At 35.9% G+C, this 24475-nt stretch overlaps 4 protein-coding genes across 10 annotated transcripts; 1 reads left to right on the forward strand and 3 right to left on the reverse strand.

Annotated features, from left to right (window-relative positions):
- The first annotated feature begins 2263 nt into the window (after positions 1-2263).
- LOC103483007 (uncharacterized) lies at positions 2264-2776 on the forward strand. The gene has a single exon (XM_008439444.3). The coding sequence runs from the start codon at positions 2264-2266 to the stop codon at positions 2774-2776; it is 513 nt and encodes a 170-aa protein (XP_008437666.1).
- A 112-nt stretch (positions 2777-2888) lies between these two features.
- LOC103483006 (small heat shock protein, chloroplastic) lies at positions 2889-4306 on the reverse strand. 2 transcript variants are annotated; one of them, XM_008439442.3, is made up of 2 exons: positions 3717-4306; positions 2889-3464 (listed from the first exon to the last, which is right to left on the reverse strand). In XM_008439442.3, the coding sequence occupies exons 1-2, from the start codon at positions 3961-3963 to the stop codon at positions 3022-3024; spliced, it is 690 nt and encodes a 229-aa protein (XP_008437664.1). In that variant the 5' UTR covers positions 3964-4306; the 3' UTR covers positions 2889-3021. The 2 variants fall into 2 exon arrangements, with proteins under 2 accessions (XP_008437664.1, XP_050945966.1); XM_051090009.1 differs by having other exon boundaries at positions 2889-3455; positions 3717-4029.
- Positions 4307-4805: 499 nt separating this feature from the next.
- Positions 4806-11968, reverse strand: LOC103483008 (uncharacterized). Its single transcript, XM_008439445.3, has 2 exons — positions 11779-11968; positions 4806-5284 (listed from the first exon to the last, which is right to left on the reverse strand). The coding sequence occupies exons 1-2, from the start codon at positions 11899-11901 to the stop codon at positions 5189-5191; spliced, it is 219 nt and encodes a 72-aa protein (XP_008437667.1). The 5' UTR covers positions 11902-11968; the 3' UTR covers positions 4806-5188.
- A 2099-nt stretch (positions 11969-14067) lies between these two features.
- On the reverse strand, positions 14068-22456 carry LOC103483009 (uncharacterized). 6 transcript variants are annotated; one of them, XM_051090011.1, is made up of 17 exons: positions 22026-22456; positions 21311-21361; positions 20994-21230; positions 20611-20709; positions 20451-20506; positions 20099-20210; positions 17715-17894; positions 17113-17370; positions 16717-16929; positions 16438-16641; positions 16223-16348; positions 15818-16129; positions 15618-15716; positions 14989-15500; positions 14836-14868; positions 14631-14679; positions 14068-14472 (listed from the first exon to the last, which is right to left on the reverse strand). In XM_051090011.1, exons 1-17 carry the CDS (start codon positions 22140-22142, stop codon positions 14452-14454), a joined length of 2679 nt encoding a protein of 892 aa, XP_050945968.1. In that variant the 5' UTR covers positions 22143-22456; the 3' UTR covers positions 14068-14451. The 6 variants fall into 6 exon arrangements, with proteins under 6 accessions (XP_050945968.1, XP_050945967.1, XP_016898804.1 ...); XM_051090010.1 differs by having other exon boundaries at positions 14068-14679; positions 20994-21221; XM_017043315.2 differs by having other exon boundaries at positions 14068-14679; positions 20994-21224.
- Between the last annotated feature and the right edge of the window lie 2019 nt (positions 22457-24475).

A 24475-nucleotide genomic window follows, 5' to 3' on the forward strand; every position in this document is an offset into this window, starting at 1 on the left:
TTATCATTATAATAATTATTTGATTACGATCTAATTGACATGTGACGATAGTTATTTAACTACTTGCTAATGTTAAAATTTACATTATTACGTATTTATATATTACAATGATTTAAATTTGAATTCGAGACCTTCTATAGAGGGACATCGTCATTTAAGTTTATTATACTAATATATAAAAATATACGAACGAAGCATAACAAAATCAACGTTAAAAATAAAACAAGATCAAAACATATAAACTCCAAACTTCACGGGAGGAAGGGAAGAGGCACTCATTTTGATTTTAATGTTTAGTTAACCCCAACCACATATCGAGCAACTTCCGCTTTTAGTGTCCCCTTCACTCCATCCTTCAGGAAGGACGACTCTACTTCTTCTCGGGTTGATCCTACGGCGAGTTTGGTCACCACCATCTTCATCGCAGGCGGTTTTGTTTGATATTCGACGAGAGGATTGACCCACGTTTGGTACACCAACACCCGTCAATCGTCATCAATTGACGGTTCAGACTACTCCATCTGCCTCAGCGAGGTAGTTTCAAGACGAATTGCCCAAATGCAGCCAGGCCTTCCAGGTTACTGCATCGACACGATTGTGAACCGATCACGAACCAGTCACCGCCCATTAAAGACACCAAAATGGAAACGTATTCAAAAAATAACTGAAATCCATCGTCGTCCCAAATTCCACGAAGAAAATCAAAGGCCAGAATTCTAACAAATCTTCAACCAAAGTCCATGAAAATAAAACAGACATCTTAAAACATAGTTAAAAAAATCTAATCATCAACTAAACCCCAGACACAGAATGTTGCCCTAACCTTTGATGTTCGCGCTAATCAAGAAGAGAACGTCAGAAGGGAAGAAAAATATTGTGAAAAAATGGAGATCGAGTAGATCGTGCATGCAAAAAAAAAAAAAAAGACCGCGAAAATAAATCTTGCGTAGGAAAAGAGATGAGATCAAGCTCGTGCAAGAGAAGAAGAAAATGAAGAGAAAAGATAGGAATTCCATCGTAAGTTCGTTAAGAGGATAAAATGGATATATGGGAAGAATGATAGCGATAAGTGTTTTCTTTTTCTTTTCTATATTTGCCATATTAAAAACCTTAAAGACACATTTGCAAAATATCTAAATTTGTTTTGCTACACATAGAAGATGTTAAGAATATATATCAAAATTTATTTTCTCATTTTCATCAATGTGTTGGATAAAAAAATTTAACTTCTTCGTACTCATTCGAAAAATCAATTAAAGTCATCAAAATGAGACTTCACTTTGAGTCAAGAAAGATTAACTCACCACTAAGTTATTTGATGATATAATATCAATTATATATGTATATATAGAGAACGACTCGAATCTGCAATTCAGTATTATATTAAAAAATGTATCAGTGAATAAAAATTTGGAAATTGATGGTCTGCCAAAGATGCTTTTTAAGCAAGGAAGTCGAGAGGAGAATGGAGATGAGATAAATTAGAAGACAAGGAAGAAAATTCCTTTTTAATATAAGATCATTATCCAGACAATTGAGCTTATTATGCACATGAAAGAACCTGATAGATGAATGATGACCACCAGCACAATATCCAACAAAACAAAAACGTCTTGTGGCCAATCAAATTTTGAGTATTTGTTTGTTAGTTTCTTTTCGTGGGTTAGCAAAACAAATCTAATGCATATAATTCATACTTCCACTCCACAAACCAAACTTTGTCGTTAAGCATTGCATTTAACGATTTCTTTTAGCTTCCTTTTTCTCTTTTTTATGGCACCAAATTTTAAGCTAACCTCTCCTCTTCCCCCTAACTCAACCATAACCTTCATTTTTTTTTATTATTCTCAACTCATTAGCTTTGTTTCCGCTCTATGAGTTGAGTGCCCACCAAGTGTTCCGACTTTATTCCATAGGCCACAGACCCCAAGTACAGAATGAAGCCAAGTCAGATATGGACAACAGTAGGCACCTAGTTGTTGAGAGTTGGAGCAGGAACAGAAAGGCGAAGCCGCCCCCACCATACCTTTTCCTTTCTGCACGCTTGTTGACCATTTCTAGCTCTCCTGTCTGTATGTATATAGCACCGGCCACTTTGGTTTTCCAAAAGTAGGCACTAAATTTGCCTCTTTCATCTTCTTCTTCATGGGTTCATGCATAAGCATGAGGATGAGAATGAAATTTTCCATACGGCTCCTCCCCGATGTATAAAACATTTGCCTAAAACTGCCTCTCCCTTGATTTGAGTCTTGAAGGAATCAAAATGGGGAACTCCTGCTGTGTTTCCTACACAATCAAATTCCCTTGTTGTCTTAAAGTTGATGCAGCGCACAAGCAGAATCATGGGGAAGCTTTGAAGATTGTTAAGTCAGACGGGAAGGTGTTGCAGTTCACCACGCCAACTCTAGTTAAAGATGTGTTGGTCAATTTCACTGGCTTCGTGATTGGATCCTCACAGGATGTCTCTGACCATCACCATCTGTCTCCCGACTTTGAGTTGAAGATGGGTCAAGTTTATTACATGCTTCCTTCTCCCCAAGCCGCGGCCCCTCCTCCACCTCATACCTTCATCCAAGATTTACACAAAAGCAGCAGCACAAGGAGAGTCAGAATCGTTTTAACAAAGAAAGAACTGCAACAGTTACTGGCCAAAAAAGTGGCAATGAAAGACCTAATTATGCATCAGCTTCAGCACACCACGTTGTATAGTAATCTTGAATCTTCTTCAACTTGGAAACCAGCACTGGCAGCCATTCCCGAAGGAAATGAAGCTTAGAGTAACTGAAACATCCAATGAATGTGTATAATTGTAAAAGTCAACTTTTCTTTCCACTAAACGTCCTTGTGATGTTGGATTTGTAGAACAAATTCAGCAACAGTCAGAGCAGTTAAGAGAGACATAATTTTCTATTATTGAATAATATATGTATATATACACATCAGATCGAAGAGAGCTAAAAGTAGGAATACCACAAACAAAACCAAAAACTAGCGGTGGGATTTTGAATTTCAAACAGTTAGTTACTGGATCTCTATATCCATGACCTTGCGTTGGACTTTGATTTTGGGAAGTGTAATGTAAAGAACGCCATTGGTGAGCTGAGCCTTGATGCTGTCTTTGTCAACGCCATCAGGAAGTTGGAGGCGGGTGTGGTAGGCAGAGGCATTCCTTGCGGACCAGCCGTCATCATTGCTGCTGGTGTTGGAGGTCTCAGCCTCATGGCCGCCTTTTATAATCAAAAAGTTGTCTTCAACAGAAACCTTGACATATTCCTTGGAGAGGCCAGGCATGTCAAAACGCATCCTGATTTCGTTTTCGTGCTCTTCAATGTCCCAAGGAGCTCGGACCCCACCCCTGTTCCATCTCAATCCTGGCGACATCATTACTGCGTCATCGAATAACCTGTCCACTGTCTCCAGCATTTGCCTCATCGTCCTCATTGGAGACAGAGGGTCTAGAATTCCTGCAAAACGGTAATTGAATCTCACTTCACCTAACATTCTCATAAATGGGAATGACTTATGAGGCTAGCAACATTTTTAAGAAAAGGGTAAATATAGCAAAACAAACCTATGACTCCTGTTAGCGATCTAGTGTTGTATCTGAAGTTTGCTGAACTCGCAATTTTTTTTTTTTTGACATTGTACTAAATCTATTAATACTTTAATCGTTATGTTCAGAACTGTTCCTCGATATTAAGATTAAAAGAACTTACCATAAGGTGAAATGTCCAGGGCTAGCCGCTTGGGCCCCGGCCGTCTCTCCACGGACGTTCCCTGGCCCTGGCCACTTGGATTGACATGAACCTCCAAAGATGTATCTTTGCTGTTGTCGCCGCTGGCTCCAGCCTCAGCCCTCACCCTCAAAGGCAGGACCGTGACTCGTGGCAGAGGGATTTTCTTGAGGGGTCTGGGTTTGAAGGACAACAGAGGTGAAGGAGAATAGGAAAGAGTTGAAGCCATGGCTATTGTCAGAGACTCAGATTTGTAATTAGCTTTTGGTTCTTTGGTATGGTGTTATGGAGAAGATGAAGAAGACATTTATAGAGAAATGAGAAGTGAAGAAGAATGGAGATGGGTCTCGAGAGTTTTGGAAGTTCATTCTGGATCCTACACTTGTCACTTGTTATACTCCAGACTATCACCGGCAGAACTTCTAAGTGATTCTTGAAAGGTCTATGGAAATGACAGAAAAAAGAAGCTTGATTCAAACCAATTTATCAAGGATTGGGTGGGACACGAGCAAGGACACCAAGATTTTTCTATCGTCGATTGTTTTTTAAATTTTGGTTTTGTTTGATTAATTGGGATGTACACACTCAATTATTGCTCTCCTTTTAAGCATCTATACGATCCGAATTTGTTGGAATTAAATATGATTCTAATCTACTACCGTTCACAAACAAAAACATCTTAAATTGTTGTTATTATTACTTGGTAAATATTAAAAGTTGAAATACAAGGTTAATTGCAACAGTTCTCTAGTTCACGAACTTATTGGTAACAGTTTTTATACTTCAAAAGAAGGGTGTATATATCACAATATTTAAGAACTTCGTCCTACGAATTAATTGTTCGAACTCAAATTTTATCAGTGATTTATCACAACCCCTCAAGCTCAAGAGTGGTCTTTGCTATTTTTCCTAAAATTTAAGAATCAAACTAAGAAAACGAAAACCAAAGTACTAAAATTGAGAGTTACTAAAACTTTTGGCAGCTAAAAATGAAAATTGAATGTACCTTGTGGATATTTAGCAACAGAAAGTTTTTAAGTAGAATGCCTAAGCAAATACAAAAACCGAAACTTGAAAAATTATTAAACTTCCCACAATTTTCATTCGGAAAACTCATCGAACTCATTAACAAGTCTTACAATACAGTCCAACCTTGACAAAATGAAATGAGAAAAGTATGAAGGATTGTGTTCCCCAAGCGGAGGGAAAGACCCCAGGGTTCGGCCACATCAACTTTAGCGAATTTCTATGAGCATGGTAACATCATTACAACTAGATAGCTTCGTAAACTGAAAATAACGTCATAGACTAAATAAACAAAAAATTCCAAGTAAAAGCTAAACATCTTGATGCGCATACAAAGCAGACCAATTTTTCTGCAGTTATTTTTCTTCGTAAGTTCTTTATACTTCCAGCAAGGCCCTTCCGACTGTCTTGGCTTGGTTTCCCAGGGTCTACTCTGCTGCTTGAACATGTTGGGAACCATCATTCTGATTCAGCTTTTCCAGTGCCGAAATTCTACTTCCCATAGAATCATGCAGCCCTCCCATCTGAATAACCATTAGGAAGAAAGAGTTATCATGAACTATCCTCCATTCCCTCCCTCAGCAAACAACCAAGAAGGGCGATAGAAACATGGGACAAAGATCTTATATATTTTTAATTTTCAACACTGTCAACATTCAACAATCAGTTTCGGACTGAAAATCAGAAGAAATGAAGACAAAAGATGGTAATGATGTATTCTAATTACAAGCAGGTGTTCTGGGTTATGTATATTGTATGCAAATTGCCAATGTACTTAATACTTATAGATGCCCTTTGGAAAAAAACTTCCTTCCACTTCCAGACTTGATGCTAAGTTTTCCAAGGCTAATAATTCAGCAATGCAGAATAATAAAATCTAACCAATGTTTATCTTGTACTCAATAAATACAAGGCTCTTAAGGCTCATCGCCATTAAGCATGTAAAATGCAGAGATGAATTCATTGTATGCGCGATTCTCAATGGAAAAAAGCAGTCATTCTCTAGTGAATAGTTTGATTCAGCTATAACATAGAATTAGTTGCCCTTCATAGAGCTGAAATTTGACTTAAAAACTTCACTGAAACTTGCATTTCAAAAAATTAACGGCAGTTCCAATCTGATGATGAAAGGGACTCCTTTTCTTTTTCTTATTCCCTTGCAGACTCCATGCCAAGGACTCTTGAACTTGTAAATGTGAATGTCCTCAGTGAACTCTTAAATAAAAAAAATGACCACATGGGTCTCAAAGTAACAGTTGGCAGTTGCTAATAACTAGATCAATTCTAACCACCTCTAAGCCAGTGCCAATGTTTTTTTGCCTTCTCACGTTACAGCTTAAACGATCTTTTTATGAGATGGAGGGTCTTCTTTAATCTTCCATACCTGGGTCGTGGGTTGACAAAGAGGTGCAAGCTGCAAGATTATGGTTTTTAGGTTGGCTGTTCTGAAGGTGAGTGGCTACTTCTTTATTTAGGTATGTTGCTCAGAGAGATCTCCCAAGAAGCCTGGAATCCAAAGATAGATGCTAGATTTGTTATCTCTTCTATCCACTTCCTATCCTTTTTCAAAATCCCTGTAAGTATGCTAAAGTGGTTAGGAATAAAGATGAGAAACTAGGTCGGAGAGATTTAGCAAGAGAAGATCCTTTCTAGTGGCAGATGAGGATTTGGGGTACACGATCATATTGCAAGTAACAGGTTTAGTATTTAAATGGCAAGGAGCTTCAATCAGAAAGAAGGGTTCAATTTAGCACCAAATTGTTGGTAAAATTACAAGGAAAAGAGAGGAGGTTAGTTTACTCTTAAAGGTCAAGGGGTTAATGGCATTTTCAACTAGTCATCAGACTGCATTGTAACACCTTTTTGAAGTTGTCAAAATTTTTTAGAGGGCTTCTGGTTTAAAGAGTAACCTCTCTCTTTTTTTCCTTTTATGAGGAAACTTAAAAGATAACTTTCTAAGACTGAGCTTTTAAGGATTCACATTGATGATTCTGAGATAGATGAAACGTGACACCTTTGGTTGCAAAAAGGGACGTGAGCCATCTACCTACCTTGGGCTTCTCTTGGGAGGTAATTCTAAATCAGTCTCTTTTTGGCAACTTGTCAATGGAAAGATGCAAAACAAACTTCATATTGGAAGTATGCTTTAGATTCTTTTCATTCCAATAATGAAAAGTTTTATTTCCTTATTCAGAAAATAATTAAAAGTATGCTTTCATTTTGAAAGGTGGTAGACATGTACTTATCCATGCCACATTTGCTAGCATGCCGACTTATTATATATTAAAGATAATGGCAGTCACAAGATTATCAGTGATTTCTTATGGGAAGGTTCTCGAGAGATAGAGGTATGCATAATGGGAATTGGGAGACTAATCAGCTTCCTTAATTGATGGGTGGTCATAGCATTGGAAATTTTTAACATCAAATTTTGGCTTTATTGGCCAAATGGATTTGATGTTTCCATAATGAAAGTAATGCTTGGTAAAAATTTATTCAAGCTAAATACTATATGGTTGCAATTGGGAACAGGTGGCCTCAATCCACAAAGCCTGGATCTTTCAAGTCCGATTACAAACATTGGACTTGTTGCTAGTGGTGCAAAACATTGTCGTAGAAACAGTTGAATGGGCTAATCCTTCACATTTCTCGGGTTAATCCCCAATGGGACTTAAAAGATCCAGGTCATTATTGCCTCTTTCCTAATCAGATCCACATACTTGACCTTCAAAGAGACTCACTCATCCGTGCCTCGCTCAAAGGAAGCCTATCAAGAAACTTTACCCTCTATAAGATCTCCTAAGCTTTTAATTTTGAATTTCAAGTTCATTAAGATATTGACCTTCTAATTTTTGGTTTCACTGGCCAATAGACGTAAAAAATATTCACTAGTTCAAGGACCCTATTACACATAAAATTGAAATTCAAGTATACATTAGACACAGCCTAAGAGTTCAGAAATATATTGGACATTGTTTTAAGTTCCAAAACCTACTAACCAAAAGTCCATAATGCCCTCTCAAAAATGCCTCCACAATGTCCTTGTATAAAGGTCTAACATCCGACCTAAAAGGTTTTGTACGTAAGTGTTAGATATAATATTAAATTTACCTACACCCATCAACTTAAGCTTTTGGGTAGACTAGTGATTTATTAAGAAAAACTGATACTTCTAAGATGGCCAAATGTCGGTGTCCGACACACGTCCGACATGCCAGCTGGCATATCAATTATTTTATTATTATTTTGTAGTTCTGGACACGCCCAGACGCGGCTGGGATACTTCTAGGACATGGAACCTGCAGATTTGGGAAGAAAAAATTTACTAAAATTAACATTTTAAAAGCCTAAATGCCCCACCCAAAGACAGACCATCAACTCCACATTTTAGGCTTATTATTTTAAAAGCCCAGGCCACAGCCACGACATCCCTCATTTCTCCAAGCCCAAAACTTCATGCCAAAACCTCCACGTCCAAACTGTCACACCCCAACATTCACGTCCAAACCTTCATGCATAAATTCATAAATTCTATGGTGTTTGACTTGTTATTTTGATGTTTTCAAACGGAATATTTCAAAATATGTTTATATGCACGGCATATATTTACTTTTTTTAATAAAAAATAACGTGTCCCCAACGTGCCGTGTCCTACTTTTTTTTAAAATTGGTGTGTCGTGTGTTGGAGTTTGTGCTTCCTAGCTGATCTAAGATGGTATCAAAGCATGTTGGTTCCTCAAGTCATGTGTTCAAACCCCTGCGTTATTTCCTCCCAAAATATTTATTTCTACTTGTTGGATCTTTCATATATTTCAAGCCCACAATTGCTGGGGAGTATTAGATATTATATTTGCCTTCACCCACAAGCCTAAGCGTTTAGGTCAATTAGTGATTTAAGTGTTAGAATAATGTTTCATCATGTTGCCTAAACGCTTAGATGTTAAATTTTAACAAAGAACCACTCACCTTTCCAACTTCATATTCTAATCCAAGGGTCCGAACAAAATTTCTTGCCCTACCAATGAAGTTTTTTAGAACTTCAAACTATTAAATGTGCTATTGACTAGGAAAAGAATAATTGTTTCCAAATTAAGGATCCTAAATGTCGATAAGCCAACTTCAAAAGACGAGTAGATGTAGCCTAAGTAACCTCAAGAAGAACTCCTCCAAGAACCTAGATTGTGAATCTCTTATTAGACTGAATAATGTGTTTCATACAAGAGGAGAAGATTCCTATTTATAGAGTTCTATTACAAGTAGGGTAAAAAGGTAATTAACCTAGAATATTAACTAGTTACCCAATTAACCGTTAGTCTTCTTGCATCATTCTACCCATCCAAAATGAAAACTTGTCTCGAGTTTTGAAAAGAAGAAAGTTATGAAGCTAAAAATGAATGAAATAAACTTGTTCAACAGAGTATGACCAAACCAACCTCCTATATTTTGAACAAAAATACTATGATCAAAGGGATAAATTTGAGACAAAAAACCAAATATGGCCACTAAAAGATGAACCTCTCCATCGGCCGTAAACCCCAAAAATATGTTTCCTTCAAGCTCACTCAAAACAGTATTCAAAGGATCAATTTCAAAAGAATTAGCTTCCGAAGAGAATTCTTCAAGAACCACATTTTTCTTTATCGTTTGCTTCAAGTTCTTCGACAGTTAGATGATTTATTGCCACTGCAACTAATGTGTTGTTGTTCTTGTTCAATTTTTGTTATGTGTTCGATACTTCTTTTTCATCTTCTTTGTTGGATTTTTCTTCACTTGTGACTATTTCCAAATCAACATTTTCAAATTCTTGTTCTTCTTCAATTTTATCTTCAAAAATTTCTATTTGAAAATTTTCCAACTGTGATTCCTTTGTTCTTTCTTTCGTATATGAAACCAACCCAATCTTGAACTCTTGGAAATGAATTGGTAGCTAATCTATATGTTGAGTCATTTCCCCACTGAATGTTGAATTTCTTTTGTTGCTTTCTTTATTTCCTCCAATGCTACGTGATCAAATCAGTCATTCTGTTGGATTCTTGAATATGTTTCAATCTCATAGCGGGTATAAGACTCATCCATTGATTTTCTTGAATCAATCTTTCCTGATCATGTTTCATAAGCAAAAGAGTAATTTTGAGTCTTGAACGCTCTTCTTGGATGGTAAAAACCCATTCTTGACAATCTTTACATTGATTTCTTGAAAAATGGGTTTGATTGGATCGTTGGGCTATTTTTTGATATTGTCGCCTTCTTATTCCGTACCAAACTGCCTTAGAAACATCATTAGTCACTAAAATCACTAGAATCAACTTTTCAATGTAGATAATAATAGGTTCTTTGAGAAAACCGAGCATGGCCAAGATTAGAATGTTGAAATTCTTCTTCCAAATCACTTGAATCGGAATTCCAACATTGTTTATGGAAGTAAACTTGATTTTCTTGTCTATACCAACTGTTGGTTTTTTTCTTGGACATCTTTGATCAATAGAAGTCCATTCTTGAAAAATCTTAATAAATCTTTGGTGTCTTCTTTCTTTCTTGGAATTTCAAGGGTTCCCCCTAATTAGATGTGGGCTGTTTGGCAACTAGCACAACACTCAAAGCTCCCTCTTGTGATTGACATCAACAAGAGTTTCCCGGTCTTCCACCGGCGGTAGTCAATGTTGGCTTAGACGGTTGCTTTGATACCAAATTGATGTAGCCTGAGTAACTTCAAGGAATAATCCTCCAAGAACCAAGATTGTAATCTTTTATTAGAACGAATAATATGTTTCGTACAAGAGGAGAAGATTCCTATTTATAGAGTTTTATTATAAGTAGGGGTAAAAAGGTAATTAACTTAGAATATTAACTAATTACATAATTAACCCTTAGTCTTCTTACATCATGAGTATTTAAAACTTCGGAAGTATTAATATATAAAAAAAGACCAAAATTAAATAGCATATAAAACATCTCAAAGTTCAAAGTGCAACAAAAGATTAAAGGATGCCAAACTTGATAGAAATATTAATTACTTAATGACTTGGATTGATAGTTGTTCTTTCCCAACCAAAAGAGTCCAAAGAAAAGCTAAAGTATAGTTCATCTAGGGCTAGGACTTGTATTTGCAAGGGTAATTATCAAAAAAATAAACAAGAAGGATAGTAACATTCATTTAAAAACACTATGGGGCTGTTTGGGGCACCAACTAGAAGTTGGCGAAGTGGGTTATTATAGTTCACCCCACATTTTGAGCAGCGACTATCATAGTGGGGTGTGCCTATTTATAACCAATACCTTAAACACAAACTAATATAACCTAAATAAAAATAATCTGCACCCCGGCAAGGCAAACCCCTCTATTGGTTGTTTAAAATACATATAAGGAGGGATTAAATTGTTACATACTTAAATTTCAAATTCTTGATTGTTACTTTCATTAGAATTCAAGGACCAAAAGAGGTCTTTTTTTCTTACCATAAAATTTATAATGATTAAGAATGTGCCAATTAGGTAAGTCAAAGAGGAAATCTAGAAATGGAAAGCCAAGAACAAAATCTCAAAAGAGGAACTTAAGTTTCATTGGTGTTTTTTCGCGAAGAAAGCAAATTTAGGGACAAGGAACTCCTAATGTTCTATCTTCGGATTGTATCGTGAGTGTTGTTGAATGTTGATATTCAAGAGAAGCTCTCCGAAGAACATCGACGGAAACTGCAGCAGTGACCAGTTTCCATTAATATAAGGCATAGTGACCATGACTGTAACTATCCACAAAGCAGAAACATGCGACAATATGACATTAAGAACCGGGCATTTATGCACCGATAATGAAATCCCTAATTCTATTTCTCGTCCCCCAAGTTTTCGCACAGAGATGAGTTTTAAAACCAGCGTCGAATACAAATTTGAATCTCCACGTCTGCCGGAGAATTCAATAACTTCACAAACAAACAAGTTCAATTTGGAATAGTAATTGAGGCGAAAATAAATCAAACTGAGATGGAGAAGAAGCGAGGGGGCAACGAAGAAATGAGAATACCTTATGCGAAATGGAGTCGTAAGCAATCTTGTAATCTCTCTGAAGAAGGTAAAGCCCCAGAGAGGATGCAACCGCTGCTCCGGCGAAGAAGGAAGCCATTCTCACTCTCAGTACGTAACCCATCTCTTCCACCCCACGCCCTTCCGTTTTGCTTCGCAAAATGAACAAAAATTCTATTCACAAATCATATTTACCAAAAGAAAAACATCTTTTTGTTTAATTGAACATTTAGGGTAAAATACAGCTATGTTTCTGCAAAATATTTATTCAAATTCGACTCACCAAAAAGCAGAAAATTAAATAATTGTCTAATAATTTTAAAATTCTTAATTTTTGGGTCAATTATTTAGTAGTGTAAATGGGCTCGATCGAGGACATTTTCAACCCAATTCATATTTTCGAGTTGGTTGAGTTATATTATTTACTATACGTTATAAATACTCACATCAAAAAATTCAAACATCTATAAATTTCACCATTCTAAATATTATCCATAAATAATAAAATATTTATAAATACTCACGTCAAAAAATTCAAACATTTATAAATTCAAGTTTCAAAAATCAACATTCCAAACATTATCCATAAATACTAAATAAATAATAAAATACCTATAATAATAAATACAAAATATCTATAATATAATATAACTATTATTAATTTGGGTTGGATTGACTCGAATTTTTCAACTCCAACCAGAGACCCAACTCCCAAAAAAAATAAAAAATTTTAACCAAATCCAACCTATATTTTAAACTAACCCAACCCATATAATATGGGTTAAATAATCTGAATTGTCAGATTATTTTTAATTTTATGTACGTTTAACCTTTTTCTTTTTTAAATTGATCGACTTTTTAAATATAAATTTCATTTTATCTTTTTCCTTTGATCCACCGTGAATTTGATTTAGTTAGATTTCGAGGTGAAAATGCAAGCTGAAACCAAAATTCCCAACGATTTAGTGAAGCTACCATCTAGAACTGTACCTCAAGGCTTGAAGTCCAATCGAAAATACTCACGATGGCAACCTCAATAATAATCCTCTTTTTTATATTTGAACATCCTAAATGATGAAAATTAGAGGTGTTCAAATAACTCAAACAATTACTACCCAACATAGATTGTAAGGGGTGCATGGGTTGAATTTCTTGTGTTTTTTTTCGGATTAGGTTCAGGTTACATTTTTAAAAATTCGATTTAATCGAACCCAATTCGAATTTATAATATTACTAAAATATATATTAACACTTATAAATATTATAATTCAGACCTATTATTATGAAGATTTTCTTAAGTTTGTAATAGATAGGTTGGATTTAAATATTTAACATTTGAGTTTCGAGACAAATTTAAGTATTTTAAGTTAATAAATAATATACATAAAAAATAAATAAATAACCCGACAACCTAATCCACCCTATCCGAATATTAAGAGGGTTGGGTTGGTTTGAAATCCTATTTAGGTTATTTAGGCCGTTAATTTAACCAACCAAAAAACTTTGGCTGATCCAAAATATCTGCCTGTTAGAAACTTCTCATTTTTTAAAAGGTATTATTTTATTTTTTTTTATTTTGTTAACTAAATAACTAATTAACATAGTAATAAATTTAATTGATCTCTAACATATAATTAAGTATTTCTTTACTTTTTTTTTTAATTTTTTTACGGATTATTAAATTGAACTCCAACCATCAATTATTCTATACATCCAAGCACATACATTCAAATTTTAGATACTAATATCTATATTCACAACAATATCTCCGATTGAAAATGACGCTTTGAGGTTATCAAATGAGCCTACTCTCTATTGTGCCTCTTAAGACTTCTCAATATTCATTTATTTATTCGTGAATCAAGATTCCTCAAACGGGACTAACAAGATAGATGGAGAGTAGCCACACATACTTCTAAATTTTTAGGCAAACACACAACTTTCAAGTTCTCATGCCAATAATATAAAGGCCAACCTAATCCTCGAGGAAAAGTGACATCGAAGTAGAGGTCGAGGTTGATTTCTTTGACAAAACCACCACCGAACCGACCATAATCGATTTATTCAAACTGATCTCGACATCAAGGAGTAACGATCGATCAGTTGGATCTAGTCAATTTAACACTTATAAATACTTTATAAAAATTCTCAATTTAAAATCTTCCCCTCTCGTTTCCCGCCAAACCGATTTAGTTTGGTTGATCGGCTCGATTTTTCGATCTATCATGCTCACCCCTATATCGAAAACATTAAACACTAGTTAAGAGCAAATTCAATGGACAAAACAAAGTGAAATGAACCCGTAGGAATCTGATGAATGCCGGTTTATAGAGCACGCCTTAAAAATGAAAGCCAGCAGAGATCGAGTATGAACCATCAGATTCACAGTTATGATCATCATTCGTTTGAATAAAAAATCAGAATGAGACATCTGATGAGTCTATCATTAAAAGCATGCCCTAAAAATAACTCCCCCGCCCCCTCCCCCGGCCTCCCCCCCCCCCCCAAAAAAAAAAAAAAAATACAACACAAACTAAAAGGAGAAAAAAAATCAGCTGGCAAGTCCGATTGGAGAAATTACAGATAACTGATCAATCAAATCTGGACAATTTTCTGGTTCAACGTCTCAGTATTGTCCAATCCCTTCCTCCTGGGCCCCCACTGAGCCATAAGATTAGCACTTTTCATATAATCTCTGGAAAATCCACAGAAAATACTCCATGAATATCAACTAAGAAAATACCGCTAAGGCATGAATAGTTACTATTGCCCAAGAGAGGATGCGTTAGTGGATGTTCATTCAGAACAGTCTTATCAAAACACGCAACAATGTGCATTCTTATAGACACTAACCACTTCTTGATTCAAACAGCTGAGCTTCTCAACCAACTTGAGAAAATCACTACCAGAAAGATAATAATAATAATTCAAATCGCTTGCCCCTTATCAATTTGCATCTCAACATGAACAAAAACAGGTATAAATGCAGATTGCATACAAAAGAAAGCTTAGACCTTAGGGAACCCCACTCAAATTCCGATCAAACAAGAGTACTTACTATCTTCTTGAAGGCAACGAAGCAGCAGCCATCCTGTCACCGCACATACAAATTAAGCTCATTAAACTTATGTTTCAATCATTCACGATCAAGAGGCATTGAGCAAAAGAACATTGACAGTGAATCCACATGCTAGATGGTTTAGAATGATACCTCCCCTGATGTTTCCCAGAAAAATTGGCACTAGACCTCCCATCAGTCGACGGTAAGCTTTGACTGCTCCTACTTGATGTTCTATCAAGAGCGGCCCCATTTTCAAGCCCTAAAAACACGGATGATTCACAAGGCTTGGCTTCTGAGACATTCAGTTCACGACCATCCTTTGATCTTGTGAAAAGTTTCACATTCAATAGGCCTCCACCAGCAGCCGAATGAAAACCATTTTTAGGTTGATTCTTCATTTGTGTGCCCTGAGGAGAATCCTTAGTCATATTTGGAGTAAAAACAGAAGTCTTCTCGGCTTTCATGTTTTTTGAATCAGCAGATGAAATCCTCTTTGACCGATTAGTATGAGCCATTGGGGTCATAGCAACAGAAGGCAAATGTGACGAATAATGAGATGAAGCCGCAGCTGCGGCGGCAACCTTAGCAAAAGCTGCAGTAGCTGCTATTGTTTTCTGTGCTCCTTCACGAAGCTGAATATAATCGTCCTCAATCACAAATAACTGAGCACAAATTAAATTTAATTAATTTTTGTTTAAGATATTGCCCCTTTTGCAGCCATACACACTGCTATAAATAAAAAACCATTTAATATGCATCAAAGTTCTGGAGAATCTCACTTCTGGATGACCAGCTACGAAGTCTTCGAGCTTACCATACTTCTTCTCATAATCACGCCAATGTAAAGGTGCAAGCATCTTGCACAGCCTATTTGGCAGCTGCATTTGAAAGATCAAATAGCAGTAAGAAAACGCCCAGCAAAACATTATTTTCTCGAAGTACAATCCACTTTGATAAAAGTGTCCAAAATAAAACTCACTGTTGAACTTATTTGAATTCTACCACCAGCTGGAATAGTGCGAACAATGCAAGCCAATAATGCTCTTTCATCAAGGAGGGCAGTTTCTGATGTCTTTCCCACCATCATTGGGATTTTCAGCGCAGAAGAAACAAAAACTTCAGGTACAACCACCCCAGATCCGGAAGCATTGTTGATAGCCATTTCACTGACACTTACATTGTGAACGGAGGAAGAATCAAAGGTTAACGTACTGACAGCAGGACTTAATTTTCCCCCACTTAACCCTTGCTCCTCAAGGACTTGATCACCTGCACCCAAATCATTTTGATCCTGGGCCAAACGAAGAATAGCTTAAGTTAAATAAATCTTGAACGAAATAAGCAATCACCAAGTAATGAAGGAAAGAAGGAACGAAGGGTTCACCTTTTCATTCTTGTGCTGAATAGAAGTGGAACCAATCCTTAAAGCATCATGAAATTGAGAGGTAACATGTTGCAAGCTTGTATCAGGTTGTGGGGGTACTTGGTATCCTCTATCCACCGATTCAAGCTAAAAAGGATGTACATATTTTTAAGATTTCAAAAACTAAGAAAACCAGTAATTAATTAATCATTTGAAGTTTAAAATATATAGAAAACCTGTGTTTCTCCAGTAGATAAGGAAAGCCCTGAATCAGGTTCTCTTCTTTTGCTGGTATGAACATCCAGATAATCAGGTTCCAGAGCTTGCCCATTATCAGCCATTTCGTATGGGTAATTAGCATTTGATGTCATCATGCTTTGAACATTTTGAGTTGACTGAAGTTCATTCTGAACAGATACGGTGGAACCTTCTGAAACAATCTTGAGAAGATGCATAACATTTAATTTGCTTCCTACCATATGCAAAGGAAAATATATGTGTCAATTGCCACTTACCTGATCAGTCTGCCATGGTTGGATGGATGATAAAGTTGGTAATGATGAAAAATGCCCCATGTGAGATTGGGGAACTTGGGATGGTACAGAATGAGGAACTCCTGGTTGATGCATCAAAAAAGGATGCAAAGCTGCCATCTGCCCAGGTGGGAGGTAGGGTGGCATCCCAGGAAGAGATGATGGAGCCATTGGAACTCCAGATACATGATCGGTCTAACAACAAAGAAAGATCAGCCATATTATTAGAGAAGTCATCAATGTTTTTTCAGGTGTGTGTATCATAACTGCAACGAGACGGTGATTGTTGGTCAAAATTATTTGTTCTTCGTTTATTATTGATCCATGAACTGACTTTTAATATCAATAGTTGGACAAGGGAAGGACGCAAAATTCCACCTGGATAGATGAATTGCCAGTCAAATTAAAAGATGGAACATTTTCTGGATTCCCATTTGGCAGTGCCCCATTATTTCCAGTTGAAGCTGCTCCACCTAATTGGTTACCAGGAGTTTGTCCATATTGTGGTACATCTTTAGAATTTGCCTGAGATATATTTGACTCGTCATTGTAAGTCCCACTTCTTTCCCTTGCATCAGCCAACTCAAGTTGGAGTTGTTGCAAGGCATGCACGTGAAGCCTCTCCATCTCAGCAAACTAATATTTAAAAAGAAAATAAGAGCGACACAACTAGAATATTAACCATAATATATTTAAAAAGAAGAAATACTGCTCTAGGCATAATTAAACAAATAGCCTTGGTGTGCTAGAGTGGATCCTGAATGAGAATTAAAATATTGTAAAAAATGAAATCTGTCATTGTAGAGGTCATTAATAACGAGTTCAGAAAGGGGAAATCTGAAAATACAGCAGAACTCATAGATTTGATGACAAAATAAAATGATTTTGATGATCCAATGAAAGAAATTGAAAATTGAATATAATCATAGTGGTAATTATGTGAGCTATAATAAGTAATCACACAGAAAAAGAGAACCAACCTGGCGCTGGCAACCAAGCCATAGCTGGTTATACTGCTCTGTACGTTCACGTAATTCGGCCTGTAAGGAATGGTTAGTAGTTGATTGCAAAGCGTCCATTTCCTGGACACGAGCAATCCAAGCATGGGCTTCCCTCAATTGTTCATCTTTGTACAAAATGGTTTCTTGAGCAATCCTATGCTGAATATTAGCAAACTATAAGATATTTATGAAGTTATGTAGTTGTTTTGTAATATAACCATACACAACCAATACCAGGGGGAAATTGATTGCAACAAATAAAATTCTCTTTTCTATGAAAACAATCACTTTCATTGAGGGAAAAAATGAAAGAACACACAGGCGCGCGCACACACACAAAAAAAAAAGAAAAAAGCCCACAAATAAGGGAAAAGACTCCCGTTACAAGAAAGGACTCCAACTATATAAAACCGTGCCTAAAGCTTTGAGAAAATCAAAAGAATTCCCTCCTCAATCACTCTATTGTCACTTCACTCGTTCTCACCCTGCTGTCAAGTAACAGAGATCCAATATGATTATTATTCTTTCTACTACTAACCACTCTGTGGAAGAAACTAATATTGCAGTCCCCTTCCTTGGCCCATTTAACTTAAGCCTTTCGACTCCAATTGACATTTTCCTTTCTAATCAACTCTTCAAAATCCCTTTTCAAGTCATCCCTCACACTCAGACTTCTGTCTACAAGACCACCCAACTTGAGACTGTCAATTTCCTCAATTTTGCCTAAAATCTCCTTCTTCTTTGTACGGATATCTTCAAAAACTTCTCTATTCCACACTTTAAGGTTTCCTTTAAGCATCCTCAGCTTTCCCATCAGACGGTAACCTCCAACTTCCCTTGGACTGTCATGCTCCACCAATTTGAAATATTAGCCTTAAAATTCAAATGATCCAACCACATATTCTCAAAACTAAAGGAGCATGAGCTCCATTTAAGTGGTCTTGAGTTCAGGATAATAGGCCAATGATCCATGTAACTCTAGGCCCTTTAATATGTCTGAGATAACCATACCTTTCAATCCAAGCCTCTGACAAAAGAAATCTATGTCACAGTTAAAAAACATACGATTCACGATATCGAAACTGAGGCAAAACGATTCATCACGTATTTTTGAATAGCAAATCTCATATATCAAACGATTCAAGTTTCCGAATCGTATGAATCGTGCTAAATTAGAACATTCCAGTTCACTTTTCTAAAAAAGCACCATTTTCGAGTTACAACGCATGGGAGAAGATGGGTTTTCACGGAAGTACCATGTTCTCCTTCTATTCAAATTTCTAGATGGGAGAAGGTGGAATCGTGCTTGCCGGACTGGAGTCTACCTAATCTCCTTCTCTTCGAGTTGTGCACGCCAGACAAGAAAAGGAAAAGAGGTCTGGTTTTTGGACTTGATTAAGAAATGTGAAAATGAAGAGATAGAAAGGAAACAAGGGAGACGTAGTAGGAATATGATATAATGGTAAAATCCTCAATCTATTAGGATTGGGATTAGGATTAGTTTCTTTTATTTATTAGGATTAAGGGTTAGTTTTCTTATTAATTAGGATTAAAGATTAGTTTCTTTTCTTAACTAGGATTAGGCTTAGTTTGCTATAAACAAAGTACTCGTCTTCTTGTATTCGGAACTCTTAAATATTAATAAAATTCTCTCACTTGAGTTGCATCAATAAATCTATAGGCCAAAAGAAGAAATTTTAAATTCAACATCCTCCCAATAAAAATATTCAAATTGTCCATGCCAAGTTTAAGCTTGAACCCACTGAACCCCATCCTTGTAAAGCACCAATGTTTACAGGATTCAAGAAATAAAGTGCACCATTTAAAAGCAGCAAATTTCTAGCTTGCCCAGAGATGAGAGGCAGAAACTACTCCATAGCATTAAGAACCATTATTTATTGTACCTGGCTACCGGCATTATTACAAGTTTTCTCTCCAGCACATGGAGTCCTTTTTTACTTATTTCTTATGACCTCTCTAGCACATGTACTCACTTTTGTTAGTTTCTTCGAAAACATTTTAGTATTGAATTAAACAAATTCAATCCTGTTCAACAACTCAGATGTTTTCAAGTTTCTGCAGTATCAATACTCCTTGGGAGCATAATATAAGTTCATAAACCAGAACACCCAACTTAATCCTACATTCTGATGTGTTTTCTTAATCTACATCATTCTCAAAGAAATGAATTGAAAAAACTCTAAAAGTTTCTTCATCAAACAATACCGTGCAACAATGTTTAAAGAGGATAGTAAAAAGGCAGAAAAATGGTATAAAGAAATTTATTTTCAACTTAATCAGGAAGAACAATTCAACAAAAAATAAATTAATAAAATAAAAAGACACTTGGGAAAGCAACAAACCTGCTCCTGTAACTCAAGAAGCTGCCGCTCTTTCTCATGAATGTGCTCTTGAAGTTCATGCAATTGTTTTATTTGCTGAGCTCTTTCAGCTTCAGAATGATCACGTTCTCTCCTACAAAGGATATGTTTCTAATTTTCATAACTCTATGACTTATTATGGCAGTGTTGTATAATACAAATCCCTAATAGAAGAAACACCATTTATAGCAGAGCCAACAAAAATGAAGATTGTATATAATGTACGGCAATAAAATTAAAATACTAAAGATGTGTTAGGCTGTTAGCGTAAGCAAAAAGTAAAATCAATTGCAAAAGAAAGGAAAAATTGAAGGAATTCTACAAAAAATGTAACCTGTAAGTTGCTATTTCTTTATCTTGTTCCCGCAGAAGATCATCCTTGGCCCAAGCCTGTGAAGAAATTAAAGAATAAAAGAGTTGGTAAACAAAAAAAAACAAATCGTTTCAAAACATCCTTGTGCAAGCAATTCAAGCATGAGGAAAAAACATCAGACCGCTTCGTTGTCTAATTTAATTGATTGCAATTCCCTATCTTTATCTTCTATTTTCCTTTCCAATTCGCGAATAGCCTGGTCTCTTTCACATAGTTGTTCCTGTACAGCCACAAAATGTCTCATTTAAGTATCAAGTAGTCCGCATCTAATCACGATATCAGTAATCAATTAAACACAATCTTGTGTCATGCACAAATCTTTAGTGGGACGAGTAGATATATAATGTCACAAAGCTCATTGGCCAAAACAATAACTTCTAATGAATTTCTGAATTTCAGAACCATAAATAAGAAGATTTAAAAATAAAATAAAATAAAACCAGCTAAAGATCTATTATAATAAAAGCTTCATCGACGAGTTGTCCAGTTACAAAAAGTAAAAACCTGCATCTTGATGGCAGCATTATTGTGTTCTTTCATTTGACCATCAAAACTCTTTTGCATTTCTAATATTTCTGATCTTGCAATAACTTGTGCTCTAAGTTCAATCTCCATCTGTTGAAGATCCTCCCTTTGTCTGGTGACATCATTGAGCCGCCGCTGCAAAATATCATTATCTGGATTCCCATCAATTGAAATTGAACAGAAGTCAACATCAAGGGGTTCCCTTCCCTGCTGCACCTTGACATAGAGCAAATCATCTTCACTACAATGATTCATGAGGTTCTATAAAGATAATTCCAATACCAGAACCTTCTTACCTCATATATAGTCCTTTCATCCGATTGTGTCAACTTTGCTCTTTCCATTTCCTGCACATCAAATAAGCTTCAACTTCAACCAAACTCATAAAGGTTACAATTCCCACGTGATGCTCCACAACATAATTGAACGGAAGTTTAGAAACTGGGACAGGATATGAGCTAACTTCAGTATGGTCGGGGCGATGTTCAATTGAATCTGAAAGAAGACCATCTGCTTTCTACCACTCTACTAAAAGAACACAATTCTATCAACATGAAGATACCCATTGAAATCAAACGGAGTAGAGTACTCTCTTTGGGCCACTTTATGTCGTCGTTGATCACAATAACTATACGCTGTACTCTCATTTACCAAAGAGGAAGCAAGAGCAGACGCACAACTAGTGTACTACTTCCAGACCAGACAATAAGGCAAACTTAAAACACGAAACAAAAACAATGATGATATGGGATACAACAAAAAAGAATATTATATATTGTGAGTAAAAATAATTAACAAAACGAGTAGACAGATAAGGTATTAAGATAAACAAGAGGTGCGTTCCTCTCGTTGTATAATTCGTCATGTGAAATATAAGCCCAACTACCCAAAGCAAGTAATAGAAAAAGAAAAGTCAGCAGCTGCTATACGTACGTTGCTGTCCATGTTTCCTGATTTGTGAAAAAAAAAAAGCAATGCGAGAAAGAAACCCTTAATGCGAGGAAGCCCTACCTCATCGGCGGTATCTCGGGCGGAGTGATTGTCAGCAACGGCTCGCCATTCTTGGCGGGAGAGCTGGGGAGAATGCATGGTGAGAGAAGCACCACGCGCTGCGGCCGTGGCTTCCATAAAAGGATAAAAGCGTGCGTCAATGCTCCAAATCGGTGTGTCTGAACCTCTGGGAATGTCCAGAAACCCTAGCTCCGAGGAGGGTCGAAGAAGACCCAGGAACTGAGGAGATGTGCGATGGGGCGCGGCGCAGAGAAGAAAGATTGGAATCAGGCAGTGGCAGATTTGGAGGGCTGGGAGCACAATACACCGAGTAAGAAGAGAGCGAAGGCCACGAGAGAAAGGAAAGAGGAGAAGGAAAAGAGGAGAAAGGAAGACGGACGATGACAGGAGGGGCCAATTTATTTTGGGGAAAGAGGTTTTTTAGGAATTTCGTATTTTTTGAGGGACAAACTGTGATTTTTACAAAAACCACGTTATTAGGTATTTGTAATGTAATGCCTCTTCTTTCTTTTCTATTACACGGAGGGTGTTCAAAAAACTCATAGCACCAATCTGATTGAGTTAGTTGAAAAATTTAAATATATACATTTCAAGTCAGATCTCATAGAATTTAGCACTCGATCAGACCCAATTATTATCATTGTTATTTTTACTATTTTTACTATATGATAATTTTGTATTTTAAATGAAACAAATATAAATATACACACTGTTATTGTATACATAATACGTTACTTTTGAATGTTTTTTGTTCCTATTCTGGATGAATATAAACGTAGACTTAGATTTTACACAGACTCAAGATAAACACTTAATTTAGATAGGTTTTAGGTTTTAAAATTTAGATGTTTAATACATTAACCACTCAAATAGCATTAACCACTCAAGTCCATTACAAACTCTCAACTCAAAGTCAACTGAAAACCTACTTGAATCTATGACTATAAAATAGTTTCAAATTTTCACGACTGAATAAACATTTAATACAAATAAAATATCTTTTAAACACGTCCTCCCTTTTCTGTGCATACATGTGTTTCATCTCATGATAAGATGTCTCCTAGTTTTTTATTTAATCACGACCATTTGTTCAGTTAAATTTTTTATTTGTGTTTTTATAAATATAACTTAGTTAATTTTTCTAGCTTTAATTTAAAATTAACTTAGATTTACATTTATACAGCATGTTCAATTGAATTAACAATTAGCATGATTCTGATGATCAGAACCACCATTTTGGATGCGAAGATTTTGAACAACTCGCCTTTAGGAAATTCACTACGAAGAGTGCCTACCCATTGAGGTAGGAAGCCTCTTCGTCTGACTCCAATATGTATGTGCAGTGGGCTCAGGGATGGGGCTCGGAGTTTAATTCGAGTTAAGGGTTTGGGGTTTTTAGGGGTTCTAGGGTTTTTTAGAGGTATATACATAGTGATCTTCAGTGGTTGATTGTTTATTATCTTTTTCCTAAAAAGCATATATCATTTGATCTCACCACCTTATGTTCGGAATTGTAAGTATTTTACTTTTGGTCTTCTTAAGTTTTTAAACACTGCCTCTATGTATACTTTTCCAGTTGGTTGACCAAACATTCTAAAAATGATTTGAAAAACCAAGTCAAATTTTGACAAATAAAATATCTAGGCCTATTTGGTAACCATTTGGTTTTTGATTTTTTGTCTCTACGAATTAAGCCTATACATATTCCTTTCCACCTCTAATCTTATTTTTTTTCTATCTACAGTTTACCAATGTTTTAAAAGTTCAAGTCGAACAAGACTCTATTTTTCTTCTTAAAACCTTTAGTTTATTATTGGAAATTAGCTTAGATAATGCGAGGGTTTAGGGTTTCGGGTTTTTGGGTTTCGAGTTTTTTGTTTCTACGAATTAAGCCTATACATATTCCTTTCCACCTCTAATCTTATTTTTTTTCTATCTACAGTTTACCAATGTTTTAAAAGTTCAAGTCGAACAAGACTCTATTTTTCTTCTTAAAACCTTTAGTTTATTATTGGAAATTAGCTTAGATAATGCGAGGGTTTAGGGTTTCGGGTTTTTGGGTTTCGAGTTTTTTGTTTCTACGAATTAAACCTATACATATTCCTTTCCACCTCTAATCTTATTTTTTTTCTATCTACAGTTTACCAATGTTTTAAAAGTTCAAGTCGAACAAGACTCTATTTTTCTTCTTAAAACCTTTAGTTTATTATTGGAAATTAGCTTAGATAATGCGAGGGTTTAGGGTTCCGGGTTTTTGGGTTTCGAGTTTTTTGTTTCTACGAATTAAACCTATACATATTCCTTTCCACCTCTAATCTTATTTTTTTTCTATCTACAGTTTACCAATGTTTTAAAAGTTCAAGTCGAACAAGACTCTATTTTTCTTCTTAAAACCTTTAGTTTATTATTGGAAATTAGCTTAGATAATGCGAGGGTTTAGGGTTCCGGGT

The sequence above is a fragment of the Cucumis melo genome, chromosome 9 (genome assembly GCF_025177605.1).
Source record: "Cucumis melo cultivar AY chromosome 9, USDA_Cmelo_AY_1.0, whole genome shotgun sequence".
In the NCBI taxonomy this organism is placed as follows: Eukaryota; Viridiplantae; Streptophyta; class Magnoliopsida; order Cucurbitales; family Cucurbitaceae; genus Cucumis; species Cucumis melo.